The following is a 22339-nucleotide window of genomic DNA, read 5'->3' on the forward strand; positions in this document are numbered from 1 at the left end:
TTGAACTCAGTGCCAGGCAATGCTTATCAGAAGCTTGCTTTAGAGAAACACTGTTTGTGCCTGAAGGACATGTGGACCATTCATCCCTCTACATCTCTACAGACCATCAGAGAGGCACACCTGCACTGTAGTGTTTTGCTTTCCCCATCCTACTCCTTGACCTCAAATTACTCTCTTTGAATTGTGCTTTGGTTTATGGCGAGAAGGTCATTGTGTCACTCAATGAGCCTTCTACTCTAAGGGTGTGGTTGAGGACATTGGTTCACTGTGTTATACACCGTCTCTTTGAGAACCCTCAGGAGAAATTTCTCTCAGGCCTCAGTTCTAAGAATATTTTGTTCTTCCTGAGCACAATTGGCTTGTTTTTTTTTTTTTTTTAATAATTTTATTTATTCATTTTTTTCTTCCCCCCAAAGCCCCAGTAGATAGTTGCATGTCATAGCTGCACATCCTTCTAGTTGCTGTGTGTGGGACACGGCCTCAGCATGGCCGGACAAGCGGTGCGTCGGTGCGTGCCCGGGATCCGAACCCGGGCCGCCAGCAGCGAAGTGCACGCACTTAACCGCTAAGCCACGGGGCCGGCCTGGCTTGTTTTTATCTTATGAACACTGTGAATCATTTAACTGATTGTGTTGCCCTGTTTGCCTGGCTGCAAGGAAGCTCAGAGTCACGTGTGTGCCCGACTCCTGCTGGATATCTGGGGCCTTAAGCATGCTTTTTTATTTTCCTGTACTAACTTCTCTCTTCATTTCTTCTTATCTTTCCACTCTCATTTTCTATCTGCCTTGATTTTTTTGGCACTTTTTATTAAATCATAACTTAAAAGAGAAATCATTAATGTACAGCTTGATGAATTTTCATTAAGTGTGACCAGCACTCATATCGACAAACAGTACATTACTAGCCTCCCAGTATTCTCCTCATGCCCCCTCCTAGTCACTACCTTCCCCTTAAGGGTAACCACTGTCCTGACTCCTTACATCACAGTTTTTTGAGTTTTATTTAAGTGGATCATATAGTCTGTACTCATTTGTATCTGGACTTGTATTGAGTATTCTTTATGAAATTCGTCCATATCTTGCATATAGTTGTAGTCTGTTGTCATTGCTATGTGTCCATTGTATGAACGTAGCATGATTCTTTCCCCTATTGATGGGCATTTGGATAGTTTCCAATTTGGAGATATTCCAAGTAGTGCTACTGTGAACATTCTAGTACATGTATTTTGGTGAACACATGTACACATTTCTGTTGGGTATATACCTAGAAGGGAAATTGCAGGATCATAATTTATACATATGTTTAGCTTGGCAGAGACTGTCAAAGAGTTTTCCAAAGTGTTTGTCCCAATTTATACTCTCCTGAGCAGTGTATGAGAGTTCCGGTTGCTCCTTATCCTCACCACCAATTTGGTATTGTTTGCTTTCATTTTAGCCATTCTAGTGAGTATGCAGTAGTATAATATTATAGTTTTAATTTACATTTCCCTGGTGACTCTTAAAATTATACACCTTTTCATATGTTTACTGCCCATTTGGATATTTTCTTTTGTGAAGTACCTGTTTAAATCCTTTGCCCATTTTTCTGTTGGGTCTAAATATCTGGTAGAGTAAGTCCCTCAGTTTTATTCTTCAACATTGTCTTGACTATTCTTGGATCTTTGCATTTTCATATACATTTTAGAACAATTTGTTAAATTTCACAAATAACCTGTTGTGATTTTGATTGAGATTGCACTGAATCTGTAGGTCCATTTGGGGACAGTTTACGTCTTTACAATATTGAATCTTCTAATCCATGAATATGATGTATCCCTCCATTTATCTGGATCTTTAATTTGTTGCAAAAATGTATTATAATTTTCAGTGTAGAAGTCTTACATGTCTCTTAGATTTATCTATTTCTAGGTATTTGATGATGTTTGGTACTCTCATAAATGGTATTGTTTTTTAAGGTTTATTTTCTACTTGTATGTTGCTGATATATGGAATTATAATTGGTTTTTGACCTTGTATCCATCTTGGTTGTTTTAAATTCAGTTATTGATTCTAATAGTTTATAAATTATTTTTGATTTTCTATGTACAGTAATGGTGTCTGCAAATAATAACTATTTTATTTCTTCCTTTCCAATCCATATACTTGACTGGCTCAATGTTTAATGCTGGTATATATTGTTTTCTATGTGTTTCTTGTTTGTTTGTTTGTTTTTACAAACTAAAGACAGATAGAAAAAAAGACAGACAGAAATAGATTTTTTCCCCCTTAAGTTATCTTTAGTTGTACAGTTAAAGTTGGGTCAAAATATCTGATTTTCTTTAAGTTGCCAAGAGGCTGATGGTATCTAGGAATCCAAATAGTGTTGAACGAGTTCTTCCTGCAGAGGTGGTCATAGCGTCTTCAGCTGCAGCAGACCTCACCTTTCCTCTCCCTGGGACTCAGTCCAGATACCCAGTGTGTTCTTGTGGGGTACACTGGGTCTTCTGCTCCCTTTTCCTCTCCCCGTGTATTCCTCTGAGGTGGTGAACGAATGACTGATCCTTTAAAAAGAAGACACATTCATTGAATATCTCATTGTGGCTATTGCTTTCAGGCTTTACACAAATGCTATATGGTGCAAGCCAGGGTCGGCCGACTATGGCCTGTGGGCCAAATCCTGCCCCTCACCGTTTTTTGTGGCCTATGAGCTAAGAATAGTTTTTACATTTTTAAATGGTTGAAAAAAATTAAAAGAAGAATAATATCTTATGACAGATGAGAATTATATGAAATTCAAATTTCATTGTCCATAAATAAAGTTTTATTGGAATACAGCCACGCGTATTCATTTACGTATTGTCTGTGGCTGCTTTTGCGCCGAACGGCAAAGTCAAGTAGTTGCAACAGAGGTCATAAGCCTCACATAGACAAAAATATTGACTGTCTTTACAGAAAGGATTGCCAACCCCTGGTCTAAACAGTAGGGAGCCATGGAAGGATTTGGGCAGGAGAGGGACACGCAAAATGTGCTAATTTAGCAAATTTAATCAAGTTCTGGTACACAGAATAGAACTGGATGTGGAAGTAGGAGGCCAAAGCTATTTATAGTTATTTTTGGAAGGCAGCTATGCTCACCACGAATGCCACTTATTTATAGTTATTTTTAGAATATCTGATTTCTATCTGATACTCTTGTGTATCATAGGTCAGTAATTCCCAGACTTCAGGGAATTTTGACGTATTAGACTTTATCTCACTATATCCTCTCTTTTTTTCCATAAACTGGAGTCTTACGTAAGGTGAGCAGCAGAATGTGGTGGCTGAGAAGTCAGGCAGACAGAAGTTCAAATCCCACATCTGCCTCTTCAACAGCTGTTGACCTTGAATGGGTTATCATTTTTCTAAGCCTCAGACTCCCCATTTGTAAAATGGAGGTTGTGCTGAGAATTAAATAAAATAATATGTGTAAGGCATCCAGCATATGTTAATTCTCAAGAAGTGGTAGATATTATTATGTGCTTGTTTAAGCAATTCTAGTGAATTTAAATTGGTTTTGTTTGAAATACGTGGGGACTTTTCATGATATCCGTTAAGATAATTAGGGATGCTTAGTTACATGTGTTCTTTTTCCCTGGTTTATATTTCCCCCTTTCCTGATGCTTTGCTTGTAACTCATTATTTTATTCTGTTTATTTCCTTTAAGCCATGTCAGTTTCTCTGTAGAGTGAAATAGGCTATTTAAAAACATTCTAGAGAGATCCTAGGATATTGTAAAAGCAGGGTTGTGAATAACCTAAATAACAGCTTGTCTTAGTCAGTTTGGGCTGCTATAACCAAGTACCGTAGATTAGATAGCTTATAAATGACAGAAATTTATTTCTCACAGTTGTGGGAACTGGAAGTCTGAGATCAAGGCTCTGGCAGATGTGATGTCTAGTGATGGCCCACTTCCTGGTTGATAGACAGCTGTCTTCTCGCTGTGACCTCACATGGCAGAAGGGGTGAGGGAGCTCTCTGGGGCCTCTTTTGTAAGGGCGCTAATCCCATTCATGAAGGCTCCATCCTCATGACCTAATCACCTCCCAGAAGCCCCACCTCCTAATGCCATTGCATTGGGGGTTAGGTTTCAACATGTGAATTTGGGTGAACACAAATATTCAGTCTGTAGCAGGGCTGGTTGTTTAGACTGATGCCATACTTCAAGGAAAAAAATACTAATATTAAAATTAAGAGAATAGGCTGTACATATGTGGGAGCAGGAAGTATATGGGAAATCTCTATACCTTCTGCTTAACTTTTCTGTGAACTTAAAACTGCTCTAAAAAATCAAGCCTACTTACAAAAATGAAGAGATTAAACTCATTTCCCCCCTTATCTATACAGTGCTTTACAGAAACTGTTGAGTGCTTCCTGAAAGCCTGTTGCTGTATTATAGCTTTATGTGATTTTGATGGAATTTAGTTGTAAAACTAAGATGTCAAAATCTCACTGATCTGTTCCTGTTGATTACCTTGCCAGTTGAGAATAAAACAATTTATAACCTTCTTCAAAATGGCATGCTAATTTTTAACATGTGTTTCAATTTTTATTTGCTAATGAAAAGCTCTTTCAAATTTTAAGGTTGGTGTCAAAAAAAGAAAGAAAGAAAAGTACATGTGAGCCGCTGACCCCACTGAAGATTTGGTCATGATGTAAAAACAGTATTATTAATTGTGGAGTTTGGAAAACAGGATTATTGGTTTCGTGGTGGTACTGAAATCTGGGGGATTTGGAAGATTCCAGCTAATCAACTGGAAAACAATTGTTGTCTGACATGTATCCTTGTGAGGGGCTTTAAATATAGAAAAAATAAGAAAGGAACCCTATATTCCTTTTTTTGTGTGTGAGGAACATGAGCCCTGAGCTAACATCCATGCCAATCCTCCTCTTTTTGCTGAGGAAGACTGGCCCTGGGCTAACATCTGTGCTGATCTCCCTCCACTTGATATGGGACACCACCACAGCATGGCCTGACAAGCGGTGCATTGGTGCACGCCCGGGATCCGAACCTGGGCCGCCAGCAGCGGAGCATGCGCACTTAACCGCTACGCTACGGGGCTAGCCCCCCTATATTCTTTATATCGTGCTTTACTGTTAAAAAAAAAAAAGCTCAACTTTTCACGCATCATAAAGCTTAAGGATGAGTCTGGATATTGTCATGTGCACCTGACCATGTGATCCTCACAGGTCTTGGAATGAGGTAGATGAGGCATGAGATAAGATAATCAAATTACATATCTAAACATGTTTTGTGTCTAATAAATGAAGAAGCTAGTTAAGTTACTTTCCCAAGGTCACTCTGCTCCTAGAGAGTTCCCTGCCCCCAGATCTGACTCAGAACTGGTATTTTTTTCTGTTGAATTTGACCAACATTTTCTTCTTTGCTGTGTGCCAAACACTATGTTAGGCACTGCAGATATGAAGGTAAGACATGGTGGTCAACTTGAAGGAAGTTATATGTAGCAGAAGATAGAATTTTAATATAGTGATAAGTATTCTGATAGAACTGATTATCTGTCTTGTACCAATGTGAGGGAGAGCTTTTAGCTTAGTCCAAGAGTTTAGGAAAGCCTTCTCAGAGGTGACCTCCCACTTGAAAGACGAATAAACAGTGTAACTTAGAAAAGAGATATATCCTGCATTTTTATGAGGCCTCTGCAGAAATGGTCTACTTTCTATAATGCTACATTGTAATTATCAATGCCTAGATGTATTTAGGGATGGCAATATATAGTGGAAAATATAGTCTGGTTATTTCATAAAAGTGTCTTGAGTAAATTCCTCCCTTTTCACCCAACCTCACCACCACTACCTGGAATGGTGGGCAAAATTTCCATGGTACAGGGTCACTTCCTTTTCTTCCAGGCCCTCCAGAAAGAAAAAGTTTATCAGAACAGCTCTAAAGGGCTTCTTGGACGAGATCTCTTTAAGAAGGAGATTAAGTACCCCCAGGGGGAGCATCTTGGAAAATTTTAAACTGCCTCTGTAAACTTGGACTTTGGAGGATAGCTCTTGACAGCTCTCTCTGCGGGCAAATCCTCACTGATTCCTCTGACCTCAGCTGTGCTGACCTGTCTGCCTTTTCTTTTACACTATTGGTCAGCCACACGTTCATCTGTTCCGCTACTCTCCTGACTGACTTCCAACTCTCAGCTTTCCCTGTCCACGTGCCTGGTTCTTTTCCAGCCCCCTGACCTGCCGTGACCTCAGATTTCAAGCTCTGACCTGCTGACCTGGACAGTGCCTGCTGGGGGACGGACACAGCCAGCCTGTCCACCAGCCCCATCCTGGGCCAGGGCGTTGGATGGCTTGGCGGCAGTGACTCTCTCCACCTTCCCTGCATACACATGGAGGTGGGGCACACCGGCATCTCATGAGGAGGGTCCAAGCCAAGACTGGAAAGGGTCAGAGAAGAAGGGAGACCTTTTATGGAAGGTCTAGAGAGGAAAATCTAGCGTGTTGAAAGACAGGCCTCAAAAGTCCATTCATTCAGTAAATATTTGGGTGCCTTCTGTGTGTCAGGCATTGCACTGGGTTACAGGAGTATAAGATGAATAAGGAGGATAGCTGGGATTCCAAAAAACTATTGATATGAAGCACTTTTACTACACGTTCTATCCCTCTGTTATCGTACTTTCCACTTAGTTTTATGCTAGTAAGGACGTTTTTGTGACTAAACTCTTGGTCTTATCCTAAGTTAGCATCCAAGGTTATTGTACCCAAGATACTGTTTATAGGTTGAAGTGGAATCGTACCTATTGACCTGTGGATTTAGGGACTGTCAGGCAATATAAGGCCTTGTGTAAAGGCTTTCGTGTATCCACTGTATTGAAACAGATGGATTGACTTCCCATACTTGGCAAATGCTCTCATATTCTGGAAGCAAGACTGTCGGGAAAATGGTGAAGTTTGCCAAATGTCACTTTCAGTCTGTGAAATACCTCTGGGTGTTTTGTGAGCCTTCATGCTTAGTGTGACCTGACCATTTGGAAGCCTTGGTCAGGATGGGTGGCAAACTCAAAAGCTTTTAAGGGCCAAGCAGGTAAATGTATTGGGGTAGGGGTGGGCAGCGAGAACGAGACTGAGATATTTAAAATAATATTATCAGATATTATTTTAAAACTGTAACAACAGAGCTGTGCTGGCCAAACGAGGACGGCAGCATTTACCGGCCGCACTCAGCTTCTGGTCATTCGTTGTCCTGGGAACCAGGCTGCCCTCTTAAGGGAAATTGGTTGGGAGAGTTGATGTGCTCATATACACAATAAGGCAACAGAAAATGGTGATACTACCAAGGATTCACCAAAATGTAGTCGATACTTAGTGTGTGAAGTTCTACTCTTATCCTCTTCTTCAGAATTAGAAAGGCCAATGCACATTCAACATTTATTCCAAAAAATTAAATAAGTATGGTTATAGATCATTCATCTATAGATCTTGAACATGTCTTTAGTGGCAAAACAACAACAACAACACAACAACAAAAAACCCAGGCTATTAATTTCTCACATTACCTGAAGAGGGATTTTGAATTAACCATGTAAAATCTCCATCAGTATTTGCAGACTCGAAGATGGAGTCTGCAGTCACGTCAGCACTCTGCAGGCCTTGTGAACAGCTCTGGGTTCTCACTGAGTGTGCAGACACATGATGAACTGCTGGGGAACCTCCATGGGTTTATTTAAAATCTAATTGTTTGGAATTCAAATCAGAATCAGATATGAATCAGAATCAGACATGGTGTGAGGGATGGATAAAACTGAAACACTCATTGTAGCAGTGGGAAGAGCCTGGCAAAATTAGCTCCTCTAAGCAGGAACGTTTCCTGATGATAGAGATTTTCCTAGTTAGCTAGTATTATTTCCTTTATCTGCTAGACGCATTGTATATGTACTTGTCATCAAATTTAGGCGCTGAATGGAGCAAGCTTTTATTTTTTTTTAAGACTAGCAGATTTTTGCCAAGAAAAGATAATACACGTTATCCATCAAAATAAACAGTAAAAAAAATTCAGCCAAAAATAAAATTTATTGAATAGCCTGTCCTCAACGATTTTTAATTGTATTGTCTTGATTTTTTCATAATCCCGTCCCAGGGTCTGATGGCTATTGATTGCCCGTATACTGGCATTGTGGACTATCGGCAGGTGGCTTTGTCATTTGCCCAGGATTTCCAAGAAGCGGGTGGCTCTGTCTTGACCAGTTTTGAAGTAAAAGATATTGAAATGGCTAAAGAAAGCCCTTCAGGAAGTGAAGATGGTAAGCCACCCTTGTCTTTTCTTTCGAATACCTGTGTTGACTTCTAAACAAACTGGGGACTGTTTTTGGCTGGGGTGGCGTTGGCGGGAAGGCCACCAGGGTTTAGGCTAGAGTAGGATGCAGAGCTGGAGGCGGGTGCAGAAGGGACGAGGGAGAGCTGGGACTTCTAGTGAGTCTTGTGCTGATTGGAGACTTCTGACTGGTGCTAAAGCCCGAACTGGTGGAATTAGCCCCCAGACCCTTCCTTCTCCTGTAGGTTAGAGTCAGAATCCCTTGGGGATGCTTGTTAAAAATGCAGATTTTGGGGGCCTGCCTTGTGGTGTAGTGGTTAAGTTCGGCATGCTCCGCTTCAGCGGCCAGGTTTCCAGGTTCGGATCCCAGGCGCAGACCTACACTCCTTGTCAGCCAGGCCATGGCAGCGACCCACATACAAAATAGAGGAAGATTGGCACAGATGTTAGCTCAGGACAAATCTTCCTCAGCAAAAAAAAAAAACAAAAAAAAACAAAACAAACAACCCCAGATTTTGGCATCACCCAGACTTCCTGAATCAGACTGTCTGGGCAGTCTGATGGCTCAGCCATTCTGAACACTGCCCCCACATTGTAGACTGCACTTAGAGTTTGTTTTGTTTTGGGGACAGGTTTTTTTTTTCTTTAAACCAAATGAATTGGTTTAAAATTCATGAATTTTAAATTCGAAGCCTTAAATCTGCTGTTGGGAAATTTGAAGGAAAAAAAAAGTAGTGCTTGGTTCATTCTTCCTTGACAGATTTTTAAGGAGATCTTGGCCATTTGACTCATTCTGCCAGTGTCCTTTGAAAATTCTAAGATGATGAGCAAAATTGTTAAATAATTATGGTTGTTATAGGTAGATAGCATAATCAACCAAATTATGTTACAAGTAGATCATATTCTTTACCTGCTGTACGTGCTATATGTATGCTTTAAAGACTTTGAGATCCCATGTGTCTGATCGGGAGCTAATTTTATATATAGTCAGTTTATTATTGGAAGTTTTTGTGTGGTGATGACTCTTGCTTCTCTACACAACTAGAATCTGCAAGGACTTAGGGAACCAGCACTTGGACAGTGTCACAGCGTTAATCCTGTGGGAGAATGCACAGATTCATGACGATCCGTTGTATAGCATGGTTCTAGGACTGTAGTCCAGAGGAGAGCTGGGACTGCCTGGTTGGAGCTGAGGGGGGGTGGTTTATAAGCATAGATTAAATGAATTAAAATAAAAACATGCCAGAGTTTCATATATTGTCAAATATGAGCTAGTTTAATCTTGTTACTTAGTAAAAAGCTACAGAATGAAAAGTGGGCAAAGAAAATCCTTTACATTTGTTTCTAGTGTAATATTTCAAGTAATGTAGGCCTTCTTTTGCGAAAAATAAATCTTTCACTCATTCTTTTTTTTTTTTGTTAGGGATGACATATCCAATTGTTATAAGGAATACAAAGGTAAAGATTCTTAAGCAAAACTACTTTCATCTACTTTATCTACTTTCATCCCCTCTCTTTTCTTAAAAAGTTGAATTAACTACAGTGCTGTGTTTTATGTCATTGAATGAAATTTGTCTAAGGTAAGAATTATTCTGAGAGAAATTCTCTGAGAGAACGTAACTGCTTTCATTCTTAGGGTTTCAGCTTGGGAATGACTTCATAAAGTGATTGTGCCAGCAAAGAACAGGACTATAAGCACTTGGAGTGTTTAATTTTAAGGCAAAACTGGTAGATACTTTATTACTCTGCCTACGTATTTCCATTAACGTATTAACTCTACTAATGAGAAGACTTTGAGGGGACAGGCTGTGCATAGGGAGATGGACTGCTTTCCTTCATCCTCACTTGGTCTAAAACAAGAACCATGGAATGGCATAGAAGCATTGCATTTGCTGTGTGTTCACTGAGGGATCAGAGTTCAGTCAGGGGAGCAGAGTCATTAACAAGCATTGTAGGATTTATTATGGGAATTCGGCCTTACACAATTGTGCAAGGATCTGGGAAAGCGCAAGGCAGAAGGAGAATTGGCAGATCAGCGGCGTCTCCAGCCAGTCTGAGAACCAGGTGTGTCCAGCTGCTGAAGTGGACTGCAAATAGGAAGCTCGTCTCGGGGAGGAGGAGATCTGGGGGAGCTCTTGCCTCTGTGTCTACACCCATGTAGTGGGCTGGGCCAATGCTTGGTCAGTAGGGTCAGTAGTTGGGAAGCAGAGCTGGAAATAGAGCTGTAATTCACTTGGCAGTGGATGTTTGTCACCACAGTGGACTGGAATGACGTTCAGAGAACGTTGGCTGCTGCTTCACTTCTGCCTGCCATATCATATCCAGGTCCTGTCTGGGTCAGCTTCAGGTTGGAACGATACAGGGGAGGGGATTCTGTCAAGCATAGTTTGCAGCTTAAGCACACTGACAGTATAAACACCACAGCCAGTCCCTTTTCAACTTGGCTTCCATTCATACCTCTTATAGTAACCACATTTAACTTCCAAATGAAGACAGTAGTAAAATTATGCTTCCACCTACAACATGCAGCTATTTTTCATACCACTGAGGACATGCTAACTCTCCAAAAAGGATACAAAGTCCACTTCATCCATCTTTGGGTGATGCTCATTTCTTTTCTAGCTGAGTCACGCTCCCCATTTGAGATCCTATAACTTAGATACTGAGATATAAGGTCAACCACTACTTAAGCATCTTATATTAGATCAGTAGTTCTCAACTGGAGGCAGTTTTGCCACCCAGGAGACATTTGGCAATGTCTGGAGACATTTTTAGTTGTCAGTACTGGTGGAGAGGGGCAGTGCTACTGGCATTTAGTGGGGAGAGGCCAGAGATGCTACTAAACATCCTACAATATGAGGGACAGGCCCCCACAACACAGCGGTATCTGGCCCCACATGCCAATAGTACTGAAGTTGAGAGAGCCTGTGTTAGATAATGGGGAAATGGTAGAGACGGATTCATTAGTCTTCTCTGGCTGCCATAACAGAATACCACAGACTGGGTGGCTTAAACAACAGAAATTTATTTTTTCACAGTTCTGGAGGCCACAAGTCTAAGATTAAGGTATCATCAGGGTTGGTTTCTGGTGAGATCTCTCTTCTTGGCTTGTCGATGGGCACCTTCTCCCTGTGTCCTCACGTGGCCTCTTCACTGTGCATGCACGTGTGCAGAGAGAGAGAGCAATCTCTGGTGTCTCTTCCTCTCATAAGAACACCAGTCCTATCAGATTAGGCTCTACTCTTGTGACCTCATTTAACCTTAATTACCTCCCTAAAGGCTCTGTCTCTAAATATAGTCACATTGGAAATTAGGGCTTCAACATATGAGTTGGGGTGGGGAGGACACAATTCAGTCTTTAACAGTGAGGATAAAGAAAGAATTGGGTAATATAGAGACAAATATATTTTTTTCAAAGTAAAGAAGAAATACTCGTAACTACTACATTCCTCATTTCTGTCACCAATCATGTGGTCATAGCTGATGTTTATAATTTCCTTCTTCCACTACCCATTCCATAGTCCCTTAGCCCTTGGCAGTCATCTCAGCTGGCCATGGTTCCTGGTTTGGTGGGGTAACTGAAACTTTCATTCCTGAAGTGTCTGTGCCATTAGCAGCCCTGGCCTGTCTTGCGTTGTGGTGGTTTCCATTAACTTTTATAACAATACATGAAGATTCTAAGAGATACCCCAGGAGATCTGTATTCCAGACATACTCCACTTTATCATCCCCAAGCCCTCTGTGTGGTGGCAACTCTATTTCTCCCTGGGAGTTAGGGTCATGTACCCTTTTCAATACAGAATCCCCTCTGCCTGTTGATTCACTGGCACGAGAAACCCAAAGTAGCCAGGTGGGCACTATCAAATTCTAGCTTAATGGAACCATTGCTTATTCTCTGAAAGAAGCATTTTTTTCCCTTGGGAACTTAGATTTCTAGAACATCAGAGCCCAAAGTTGTGTGGATAGGAGGCAAAAATTTCACTAGTAGATTATTGTAATAGTAAGGAATTACTCCCATTTCTACCTCTTGATTTCCAGACCTGGGAAACCTGGCTGTGGGAGAAACAATACCATGTATTAGTCACTGATTTACAGGGTAGAGAGCATCCTGGAAGACACTGCCCCAGCGCTGCTAGGTGCTGCCAGCCAGCTAGTGCTGCTGTTGAATCTTCAGAAGCCCATTCCACTTTCTGTTGCCCAGCGACTTCAGGATGATGGGGAAAATGGTAAAATCAGTAAATTCCACAGGCATGAGCCTATTCTTCATTTGCTATAAAATAAGTTCACTGATTAGAATTAATGCTTCTGGGTAAAATACCACAATGGTGAATAAGGCATCCTGTAAGTTCACAGACGGTGGTTTCTGCAGAAGCATTGTGGGCAGAGAAGACTAATCTATATCCAGAGCAAGGGTGTATTCCATTGAGGACTAAGTGCTGCCTTTTTTTTGATTGAAGTGGTTCAGGGACCATATCAGTGGCTCTGTTGACCTCTGCTGTTGGCAAATTGAGCATTCAGTAGGGCTGTGGACAGATCAGCCTTGATGGGTAAGTCTGTGTTGCTGAGCCCAAGCATCACCTCCGTCCTTGCCACCATAACCATTTAGTTCATGAAGCCATTGGGTAAGGACAGGGATACCTGGGGAAGGGGCTAACTAACGTCCACAGGGCAGGTCATCTCATCTACTGATTGTTAAAATCTTCCTCGGCCGAGTTGACTCCTCAGTGAGCATTCGTATCAGTGAGCATTCATATGGAACTCAAATATCTTCACCCTCTGAGCCTGTTTGGAGAGGTCTGTTCACATACCTCTTCTCCAGAGCTCCTTTTTCTGACCATCTGGCCAACTGTTAGTCCCGTTAGCACAGGAAGCAGTGTAGATCATACTTGTAGCCATCCCTCCTCCCAGGGGAGATAACAACCAGGTGTGGTGTTCAAAGTTCTGCCCCCTGGGAAGATTTTCCTTCCCCACACTCCTTCAGCGCCACGCCTGAGTGGGGCTCTGGCGCTGTTCACTGTCGAGCGGTGCTGGAATGTTGTGCAGAACCATTTGTAAACCAGGCCTGTATTTTTTCTTCTTTGATCAACTGATCAAAGAGAACTTCCATGGGGCCACAGGGACAGGTTGAGAGGGAGGAGGTAATTTAGCAGGAGCAGGGGACATGGGAATTGGAGCCACTTGCCTCTGCAACTTATGTGTGCCTGCAGGACCATACAACCCTGAGCTTGTATAGTCTACTTCCTCTTGATGACAGAGTGCTGCTTACACACCCAATTTTGTGGCTTGGTGAGTCAGACAACACCCAGTTAATAATGGGTAGTTCACGTGGTAACTTGGTGACCTGTGGTCAAGTGTTGAGTCAAAGCCAGAAGCACTTTCTCAAAAGGAGGATAGTTATCTGCAGAGGATGGTATGACTTTCCTCCAAAATCCTAAAGTTCTGTGTGCTGTGACTCGCCTATAGGGACCTACCAGTTTCCATAAAACATCGCTGTCTGCCACAGACGCTTCGATTACCATCAGATCTGCTGGGTCATGTGGCCCAAGTGGCAGAGCAACCAGGGTCTCCATTCAAAGAGGGATTGAAAGTCTGTATCTGCCCCTGCCCTCATCCAAGGGACATTTTCACTGGAGTGTGGCATCATATGATGGAGGATGTGCAGGGCCCGTGGGCACCAGTGAACGTGCATTTCACCCACAGTTACTGTGGATGTTGCCTTTTATTTTGGCATTCTCCTTTAGTCCAGTTACATAATAGAATTAAAAATTTTGAGTCAACTTATCAAGTTGAACATCTGTGCTTTTATGATAGGTTAAGAGAAAAGGAATTTTTAAAATAAACTTTTGGGGAGAGAGGATTTGCAAACTAAAGATTTACAGATTGTTGGGCCGGCCCCGTGGCTTAGCGGTTAAGTGTGCACGCTCTGCTACTGGTGGCCTGGGTTCGGATCCCGGGCGCGCACTGATGCTTCTCCAGCCATGCTGAGGCCGCGTCCCACATACAGCAACTAGAAGGATGTGCAACTATGACATACAACTATCTACTGGGGCTTTGGGGAAAAAAAGGAGGAGGACTAGCAGTGGATGTTAGCTCAGAGCCGGTCTTCCTCAGCAAAAAGAGGAGGATTAGCATGGATGTTAGCTCAGGGCTGATCTTCCTCACAAAAAAAAAAAAATTTACAGATTGCCTGTGGGGAAAATGTCTGTTTTACTTATGAAATAGCAATAGAGATCTATAGTTTATTTTTTTAAAGAAATTTATGTTTGAACAAATGTTAAAATCATTCAATATTTACCTAAATTTCCATTGGATGTGAAATTAATGTGTTAGTGAATTTAATTATTATTTCATGGATAGCATAAAATGATTTGAGACCTATGGCAGTTTTTAATCATTTCTTTGGAACTGTTCCTTGAGTCTTTTAAAGAGAACTTCTAGGTTATTGCATGCTGGTACCATTCTACAAATTATCTTATCTTTACATTTGTCATAAGGCTCATCTACATTTTATGTTCCAAGAACGAAAGAATTGCTGACGTTTCAAGTAGGAACTAGTAGATTTATATCACATAAAAATATTTCTGGTACTTCTGGTATATAACTCTAGATGGACAGGAAAGATATTAACCTATTTAGAAGAAGGCATTTTTTGTTTTTGTTGACGTACCCCTTTTGACTTCAAGGGTCTTAAAACTATCATGGTTTAGTCTAGCTAATTTGAATTCACTACAAAGAAGTTTCGTCTCATTTTTGTCAAAAGTGTGACCTGTATATCTCTTGAAAAGTGGCTTACCTTTGTGGCTGGGCAAAAATAGGATGCACACAGAGATAGAAGAAGGCTGAATCAGTAGGGGCTGGAAAGAAAGAGTGTTGAGAGAGGTGAGAACTCTTAGGCTTCAGAAACAGGTCTGGGAAGGAAATCTAGGGACAAGAAATTACCCGGAGCAAGGAGGTGCTAGTGTTTACCCCATCAGAAGTAAAGAGATGAGAATGAGAGGGGGGCTGTAAATCAGAGTTAAATGAAATCATTCAGGAAATAGGGTGAGAAATTGGCTAACCCTGGCAGGGTAAAGCTAAAAATATGCAGATGATAATCACAAAATAAAATTTATGGGAAAATACAACAGCCTAAGATTAGCAATCTCTTAGTGGTGAAAGCAAACCTTGACTGCAGAGTGCATTCTCAGTAAATGTGGACTGAATGCATGAGGTTTCGAAAGCAGCCTCAGTTTGCAAAGTGGATCTTGATCAGGAAGAGGAAAGTGGTTCGTGAGTGGGTTACAGCTGGAATTGAGCAAGGTTATTGAGTGTGAAGCAAGCTGAGAGTAGCAGGATAATCACTCACAGGTGAGACAGGAGAAGCTCTCTGAAGACAGAGGAGGCCAGATGGGTGGGGGCCATCTAATGAAGTTTGCTTCTTCATGCAGCAGATGGTTAGGAAGTTCCGTGTTAGGTCTTAGTAAAACAGGTGTGTGTGTGGGTGGGTGGGGGGGGTGTGTGTGGCTTAAGTATCCTGTCCTTGCCAAGTCAGCCATTGTATGTCTAATTTAAACTACAGAATTCAAGGTGACATCCCCTTTCAGGCCACTCCCCTAAGTTTCTAGCTGTCACCTGAATGCTGAAGAGCTTATTTTGCTTATACTTGTATTTAATTTCCTCTTTTAAAAGTAATAAAATGATAAAAAGTCCATTTCTGTACCCTTACTGTCTTTTCCATCATCTGTTGTTCCCTCTTGACCTGTTCTCCTCTCTACTTCCTACAGTTCATGTTCTGTTCTTCTGCACTAGGGAGAGGAGGTTCGGTGTCAGTACGTTGTGACATGTGCAGGACTTTACTCAGACCGAATTTCAGAGTTGAGTGGCTGCAATCCTGATCCTCAAATTGTACCGTTCCGGGGAGATTACCTTGTCTTGAAGCCAGAAAAACGCTATCTTGTGAAAGGAAACATTTATCCGGTAGGTAATGATGCTTCTGCCTTCTCACTCTTCTCAAGATGGTTGTGGGTGAAAAAGGAATGAAGCAAAAACTTTTACCTGAGTCAGAAGTAAGAGATGTTTTGAAGTGCTTTTCGTGCAAACATTTCACCTGTGTCTGTTGTGGTTAAATCCCTAAGCCTTTATTCTGATATCACAGTCATTAAATTATAGTTAATTGCCTGCAAGTACATGTCTCCAGAAGGCATGAGTGTGCCGTGGGAAGAGCTATCAAGAAAGACCCGCTTTTTCCTCCTGTCTGGTGGAGGGAGCACACCTAAGAGGACTTTCCCTTCCAGCGTGCCCAGATCCCCAGCCTCTTTCTCAGTTCACTCTCTGTAGGTGCAGAAAAGGGGATGTGGCCACTCTGTAGTTTCCTGGTGTAGAAGACAGGGCCATTTAAGTGAAGAATTCATTCTTGTGTCTGGAACTGCTAGGCTGAATCTGATGAAATTGCCAATGTTCAGCTATTTGTTTTTGACCTTGCCAAAACATCCATTTCCTCTGCTTCAACCTAATACATTCCCACTTTACAAAAGCCTGTGCTATGAATGTGTGTTTTTTTCTGTCAACTCTGATTTTTTGCCAGCCACATACATCCCTAGTTGGGCGGGGGTCAGGGTGGAGGGGGGCAGAATAACCTGAAATAGGACAGTTCTTTTTTTCTTCTTCTTCTTTACCCAGAAAGAGGAATAGATGGGACAGCGTGTTCAGTGTCAATAGCATCAGCGTTTCCTGTGTGGCATTTCTAGGCAGAAGCATGTAAACAGAGAAGTACAGATCAGAAGTAATGCAGATTAAATGCATGGGAAGAAAGTGTTTTATATTACCAGTGAGTGTTTGCATGTGTCATAAAATGCACCATGACAGGGGGCTCATAGTCCTTTGCTGTGTTAAATCCGTAGGTTCCAGATAGCCGGTTTCCTTTCCTGGGAGTTCACTTCACACCGAGGATGGATGGCAGTGTTTGGCTAGGGCCCAATGCAGTGCTGGCCTTTAAGCGAGAGGGCTACAGACCCTTTGACTTCAGTGCCAGAGATGTTATGGATGTCATTGTCAAGAGGTAACTTTATTTCCTAAAAAAACGATTTTATGTGCTTATATTTTTAATATGGGAAATTTTGTCTTTCTTGATATTCTATTCAGTAAATCCTCATATTTGTGATTGGTATATTGATATTTTTATTAATCCAAATTAAGAGTTTTGTGGAATAAGCATAACATTTTAGCTACTTCAGGAACATTCTGATGAGCCAGGGTGATGTCTTGGTTAAAAAGAACAAGACCAAGAGCCAGTCACACATCTGACAATCCAAATCTTGTTTTGCTAACCTTCTAGTTGAGTTTGGGGAAAAAAAGAAAGAAATTTCTCTCAAAATCAGTAGATGGCTTACTTTGATAAGGTCATTTCAAGCTAGTCACTATCATTTTGAAAACTACTGGAGAGATTGCTGGTAACCAAAATTGTTTCCTTTTGTGGAAAACTAACAACATTGTTGTGTGGACCTGGGATGTAGATTCTTTGCTAATGTAAGAATTAGGTCGACCAGGTGTTTTGTCTGGTCTTGTCAGCAGTGTGGCTCTCCAGAGGGTTTCACATCAAAATCTCTAGAAAGCCTTTTAAGCTATGCTTGAGTTTCACCCTGCACAGATTCTGAAACAGAAGGTTTAGGCTGGGGCTTCCCAGCGTGTGTGCTTGTGAAGATACCAAGGCACAAAGGCTCCGCAGGTTCCCCTGCAGAATCGCCGCTGGAGTACCTGGCCTCTGCTGACTAAAGAAAAGTAGAGTAAATGTCCTCCTTGTTTAATGCCCCGCTTCACAGATCGGTCACTGCCTTTTAAGTGTGTTCTGAAAGCACGTAACATTTGCACTAGAAAGCCTTGCTGTTGGCAGGTTTTACAGAATCCTACTTTGAAACTAGCATTCCCTGGGAAGTTGAGTTTGAAAGGTGTTTAGCTTTGGAGTTTGGAAAGTATTCCTTTGCTGAAGTTTCCTTATATTGGCCAAAAGTTGATTTTCTTTTAATATGTGGTTTTTCTGACTTCGCCTAGATTTCTGTGATGCCACCCCCCCAAAAAAAATCTAATAGTTGTAAAGGTGTTTTGTAGTAGTAAAGAATTCCTCTCTCTCATAAAGATTTTATTTTCTTTGCTTTCAGTGGCTTGATTAAACTGGTGTTCCAGAATTTCTCTTATGGAGTTAATGAGATGTACAAAGCCCTTTTTCTCAGTGCAACAGTGAAGCACCTTCAAAAGTTTATCCCTGAAATTACTATCAGTGACATACATAGGTAAGGAGAAGCTGTGAGGACTGTAGATACAGTCAGGACTGGGGTGAACTTGGAAGGGGGTCTGACGTCCAGTCAGTGTGTCCTCTGCCTTTTGTGTGCTCTCCCTTCCCAGCACGTTCCCGGGTTCCCTCTGCAGTGCATGCGTTGGGTGTTGCTTCGTCGTGGCCCTTAGTGCTTTCACTAGGCCCATTTCTGATGACCTAGACCGCCTTACAGCATCCACTGAGGCCTCCACTGCCACTGGGTTGTGATGCCACCTGTGCCTTTGTGTCTAACTGTCATTCATGATAAAAACATCTTGCCTGAAAGTTTTTCTGATCTCCCTGGCCTCTTAGACTTGTGATTTTAAAGAGTGATGTTGACCTCAATTCTGTATGAGATCATTGATTACCATGTTAACTAATTAGGTAGTAAACACATTACAACATTATATTTTGATTGATTGTTAAAACCTTTTAGAAACATACTCCTATACCTGGCCTTATCTTGCCTTCCCTTCTCTTGCCTCCTCTCTGCCTCTTTTGTTCTTCTGTGGGTCCTCCTGCATTCAGGGGCTCTACTTGCAGGACAGAAGTGGGAAGTGGTGTGGCAACAGTCTAAGTCCTCGCTCCAGGTGTGTGGGGCAGAGGAAGGATTACTTGCAAACACTTTTTTTCTTAAAGAAAAAGCTTTCCGGATGTGATCTGTAGATTGTCTAAATACCACCCAAGCCTACTTTCTTTTCTCTTTGGTGATATTTTTAGGGTATTCACCTTTTTCCCGAACAAGCCATTTGTTGGGCCCAATCAGCAGTGTACTTTGAGGTACTCTCCCCCTGTGATCTCCAGAGTGCTGCGTGTCTGTCTCCTAAGGAACAGCTGCCGAGCTTGCCTGGTGTGAAGTGTCAGCAGCTCGGCTCTGTGTCTGGGAAGAGAGCAGTGGTCATATCAGCCGTCTCCCTTAGGGGAGCGTCCTGGGCTGAATCTGACTGTAGCATGTTATTCTCAGACCAGCCTCTTTGAATTCTTAGAACTATTAAAACCCAGCTAATGTTTTTATTCTTCTCTCTCTCACCCCTCTACTCACCTTCTGAAATGGAAGCGATAAAAATATCTAGGCTTTATTTTCTTTCATTCACCTATAAATAAAGGTTTTTATGTTTTCAGTGTCTTCTTTTATATCTGAAAATAGATTGGACAAATCTGGTGTCTGTTACTGCTACTAGTCCTTGGAAACACAATAGGTGGGCACGGTGAATTCTGTGTATAAACAGTTGCAGTGAATTCATTACCCGTGTTCGATTACCATCCTTTTGTAGCTGCCAAGGAAGACTCTTGAGACCAGTGGATTTCTTACGGTAGAACTGGACTTGGGGCTTGTGGGTTTTGGTGAACACGCCTGTCTCTGGTATGAGGGTGTGGATTTCAGTTACCGGTGCCATTAGCATGTAGGAGAAGAGGGCACACAGCACTGTGGGCAGGTGCATTTGGGGACAAATTCAACCCAGTCACAGGTGAGTGTCTCTGGGATAGAAGCGGAGCACGTTCATAATTCATTTACCCCTTCCCATGATTCCTGTAGCTCTTAGAGGAAGGAAATTATCAGCGATAAAAAGGAAGGTGTAGGGGCCGGGCCCATGGCTTAGCGGTTTTGTGCGCGCGCTCTGCTGCTGGCGGCCCGGGTTCGGATCCCGGGCGTGCACCGACGCACCGCTTCTCTGGCCATGCTGAGGCCATGTCCCACATACAGCAACTAGAAGGATGTGCAGCTATGACATACAACTATCTACTGGGGCTTTGGGGGAATAAATAAATAAATAAAAATTAAAAAAAAAAAAGGAAGTTGTAGGAGATATGTTTGATACCATTTATGTAAGTTTAAACAATTACCATATACTGTCTATGGATTGCACATGTAATATGATAAAACCAACGAGCATGGGAGAGGTGAACACTAATTGAGGAGAGTGGTTACCTCTGGGAGAGAACAGAATGGGATCCAGAGAGTTCCACAGGGGGCTTCCGTCATATCTGTGATGCTTTATTTCTTAAGCGGTTTGGTAAGAAAATAGGCATTCATTGTGTTATTCTCTGTACCTTGTTGTATGCATGAAATACTTTTTATTATTAAGATCAGTAGACTCTCCCACAGTTTGAATCCCAAGTCCTGCCTCCTTGCAGCCCAGTGTAGTAATACCATCGATGCTCTGGCGTTAATGTCCAGGCAGAAGCATATTGAGCAGTTCTAGAGAGTAAAAGAGTGTTAGCTCAGGACGGTGTCCTTACATTGCAGGAACCACCAAAGGGCACCCAGCTTGACTGCTCCTTGCCTGGCCAGAGCATCTTGGGCAGTAACTCCTTGGTGAACATTAGACTGGGATGTAAAGTTATAACCTGTCAAATGTACACATTGTACAGACTTCTCATTGTTAAATGATAACCTCTAAGGTTCTTGATTTTAGCTCTAAAGTCCTTTAATTTGTTCTGTGAAATAATTTGATACGATAATCTAACAGCAGTTTTTTATCTGTTAGCCTTGTAAGGATGTAAAAGAGTAGGACACATATGCCAAGGTCCCCTCTTTTTCCACGTTTCATTTTGAAAAATGTCTTATTTGGTGAATTCTAGGGTAAATTTTCAGGCAAGACGTTTTCATCGTGAGTGACAGCTGGAGACTGAGCTGTGTCACTGTGGAATGCAAAGGTGAAAGCCAAGCCCTCCTGCAGCAAGGTGACCTAGGTCGAGGTTGCTCAGTCTTGGCACTGTTGACATTTTGGGCCAAATGCTGCTTCGTTGTGGGAGACTGTCCAGGTCACTGGAGGATGTTGAGCAGCATCCCTGGCCTCTTCCCACTAGATGCCAGCCGTACTCCCCTGGTTATGACAACTAAAAAAGTCTCCAGACATTGCCAAATGTCCTCTAGGGGGCAAAATCTCCCTTGGTTGAGAACCACTAGTCTAGAGAATTTGGTAACCCTCACGCTGCAAAACTGAGTCTGGAGAAAATATAATAAAAATCCTTTGAAATAAATACAACTGAGAGTGCAAGAAAGTCAGCAGCATCCCAGGAGCAAACACCAAGAGGAAACAGAAAACCCGAGTACTAAGAGGAATTGGGGCTGCTGCTGTCCTGGAGGAGTAGGGAGGGCTTGCTGATTTTGATATAAATACAACTGAGTTTTTAATTGAGATGTGATTTACGTATAATAAAATATACAGATCTTAAGAGCTCAGTGAATTTTGGCAATTGTGCAAACTCGTGTATCCACCACACAAAACAAGATGTAAAACATTAGGAACTTATATTTTAATTGTCACTAAAGTGCTGGAAAGGAGGCCTTGGGTCTGAAAAAGGTGGAAAGTTGGAACTGAGACCCCTGTGTAAGGCCAGGGACTCTTGAAGGGCTACACCCTCAGTGAAAAGGAAGTCTAGAAAAAAAATTCCCCTTTGCGCCAGGAAGTGTTAAGGAATTTCATCTGTCCTGGTCTTGTGGGGTGAGTGGAATCTCCTAAGAATCTAGAACCCTGAGCCTGCCCTCACAAGTGCTTGGAGTGTGAACTTATGCCACCAGCATGATCTAGGAACCTTAACCTGAGAAATTAAGTTGAAAAGTAGATCCAGACTTGTTTGGATCCTGCTTCAAACTAATCATTTCTCCCTCTCTCATTTTAAACAGGTCAGAGAGAGAGAGTGAAAATCAGGGTAATTTGGCCACAGACTGAATATTATTGATACTAAGCAATTATTAGTTTTGTATTATTATTATTTTTAAGAATCTTTTGAAAAGAAATATACATTGAAGTGAAATGA

At 41.9% G+C, this 22339-nt stretch overlaps 1 protein-coding gene across 3 annotated transcripts in view; it reads left to right on the forward strand.

Annotated features, from left to right (window-relative positions):
- Positions 1-22339, forward strand: part of L2HGDH (L-2-hydroxyglutarate dehydrogenase) — a 39720-nt gene that overhangs the window by 11677 nt on the left and 5704 nt on the right. The window contains exons 5-9 of one of the 3 annotated variants that reach the window (XM_058540602.1): positions 8113-8275; positions 9710-9744; positions 16075-16242; positions 17166-17323; positions 18420-18551. In XM_058540602.1, the coding sequence (XP_058396585.1) occupies positions 8113-8275; positions 9710-9744; positions 16075-16242; positions 17166-17323; positions 18420-18551 (656 nt within the window). The remainder of the gene's footprint in view (positions 1-8112; positions 8276-9709; positions 9745-16074; positions 16243-17165; positions 17324-18419; positions 18552-22339) is intronic. The other 2 variants (XM_058540603.1, XM_058540604.1) reach the window with 2 other exon arrangements.

Source organism: Diceros bicornis, chromosome 5 (genome assembly GCF_020826845.1).
Source record: "Diceros bicornis minor isolate mBicDic1 chromosome 5, mDicBic1.mat.cur, whole genome shotgun sequence".
NCBI classification, from domain to species: Eukaryota; Metazoa; Chordata; class Mammalia; order Perissodactyla; family Rhinocerotidae; genus Diceros; species Diceros bicornis.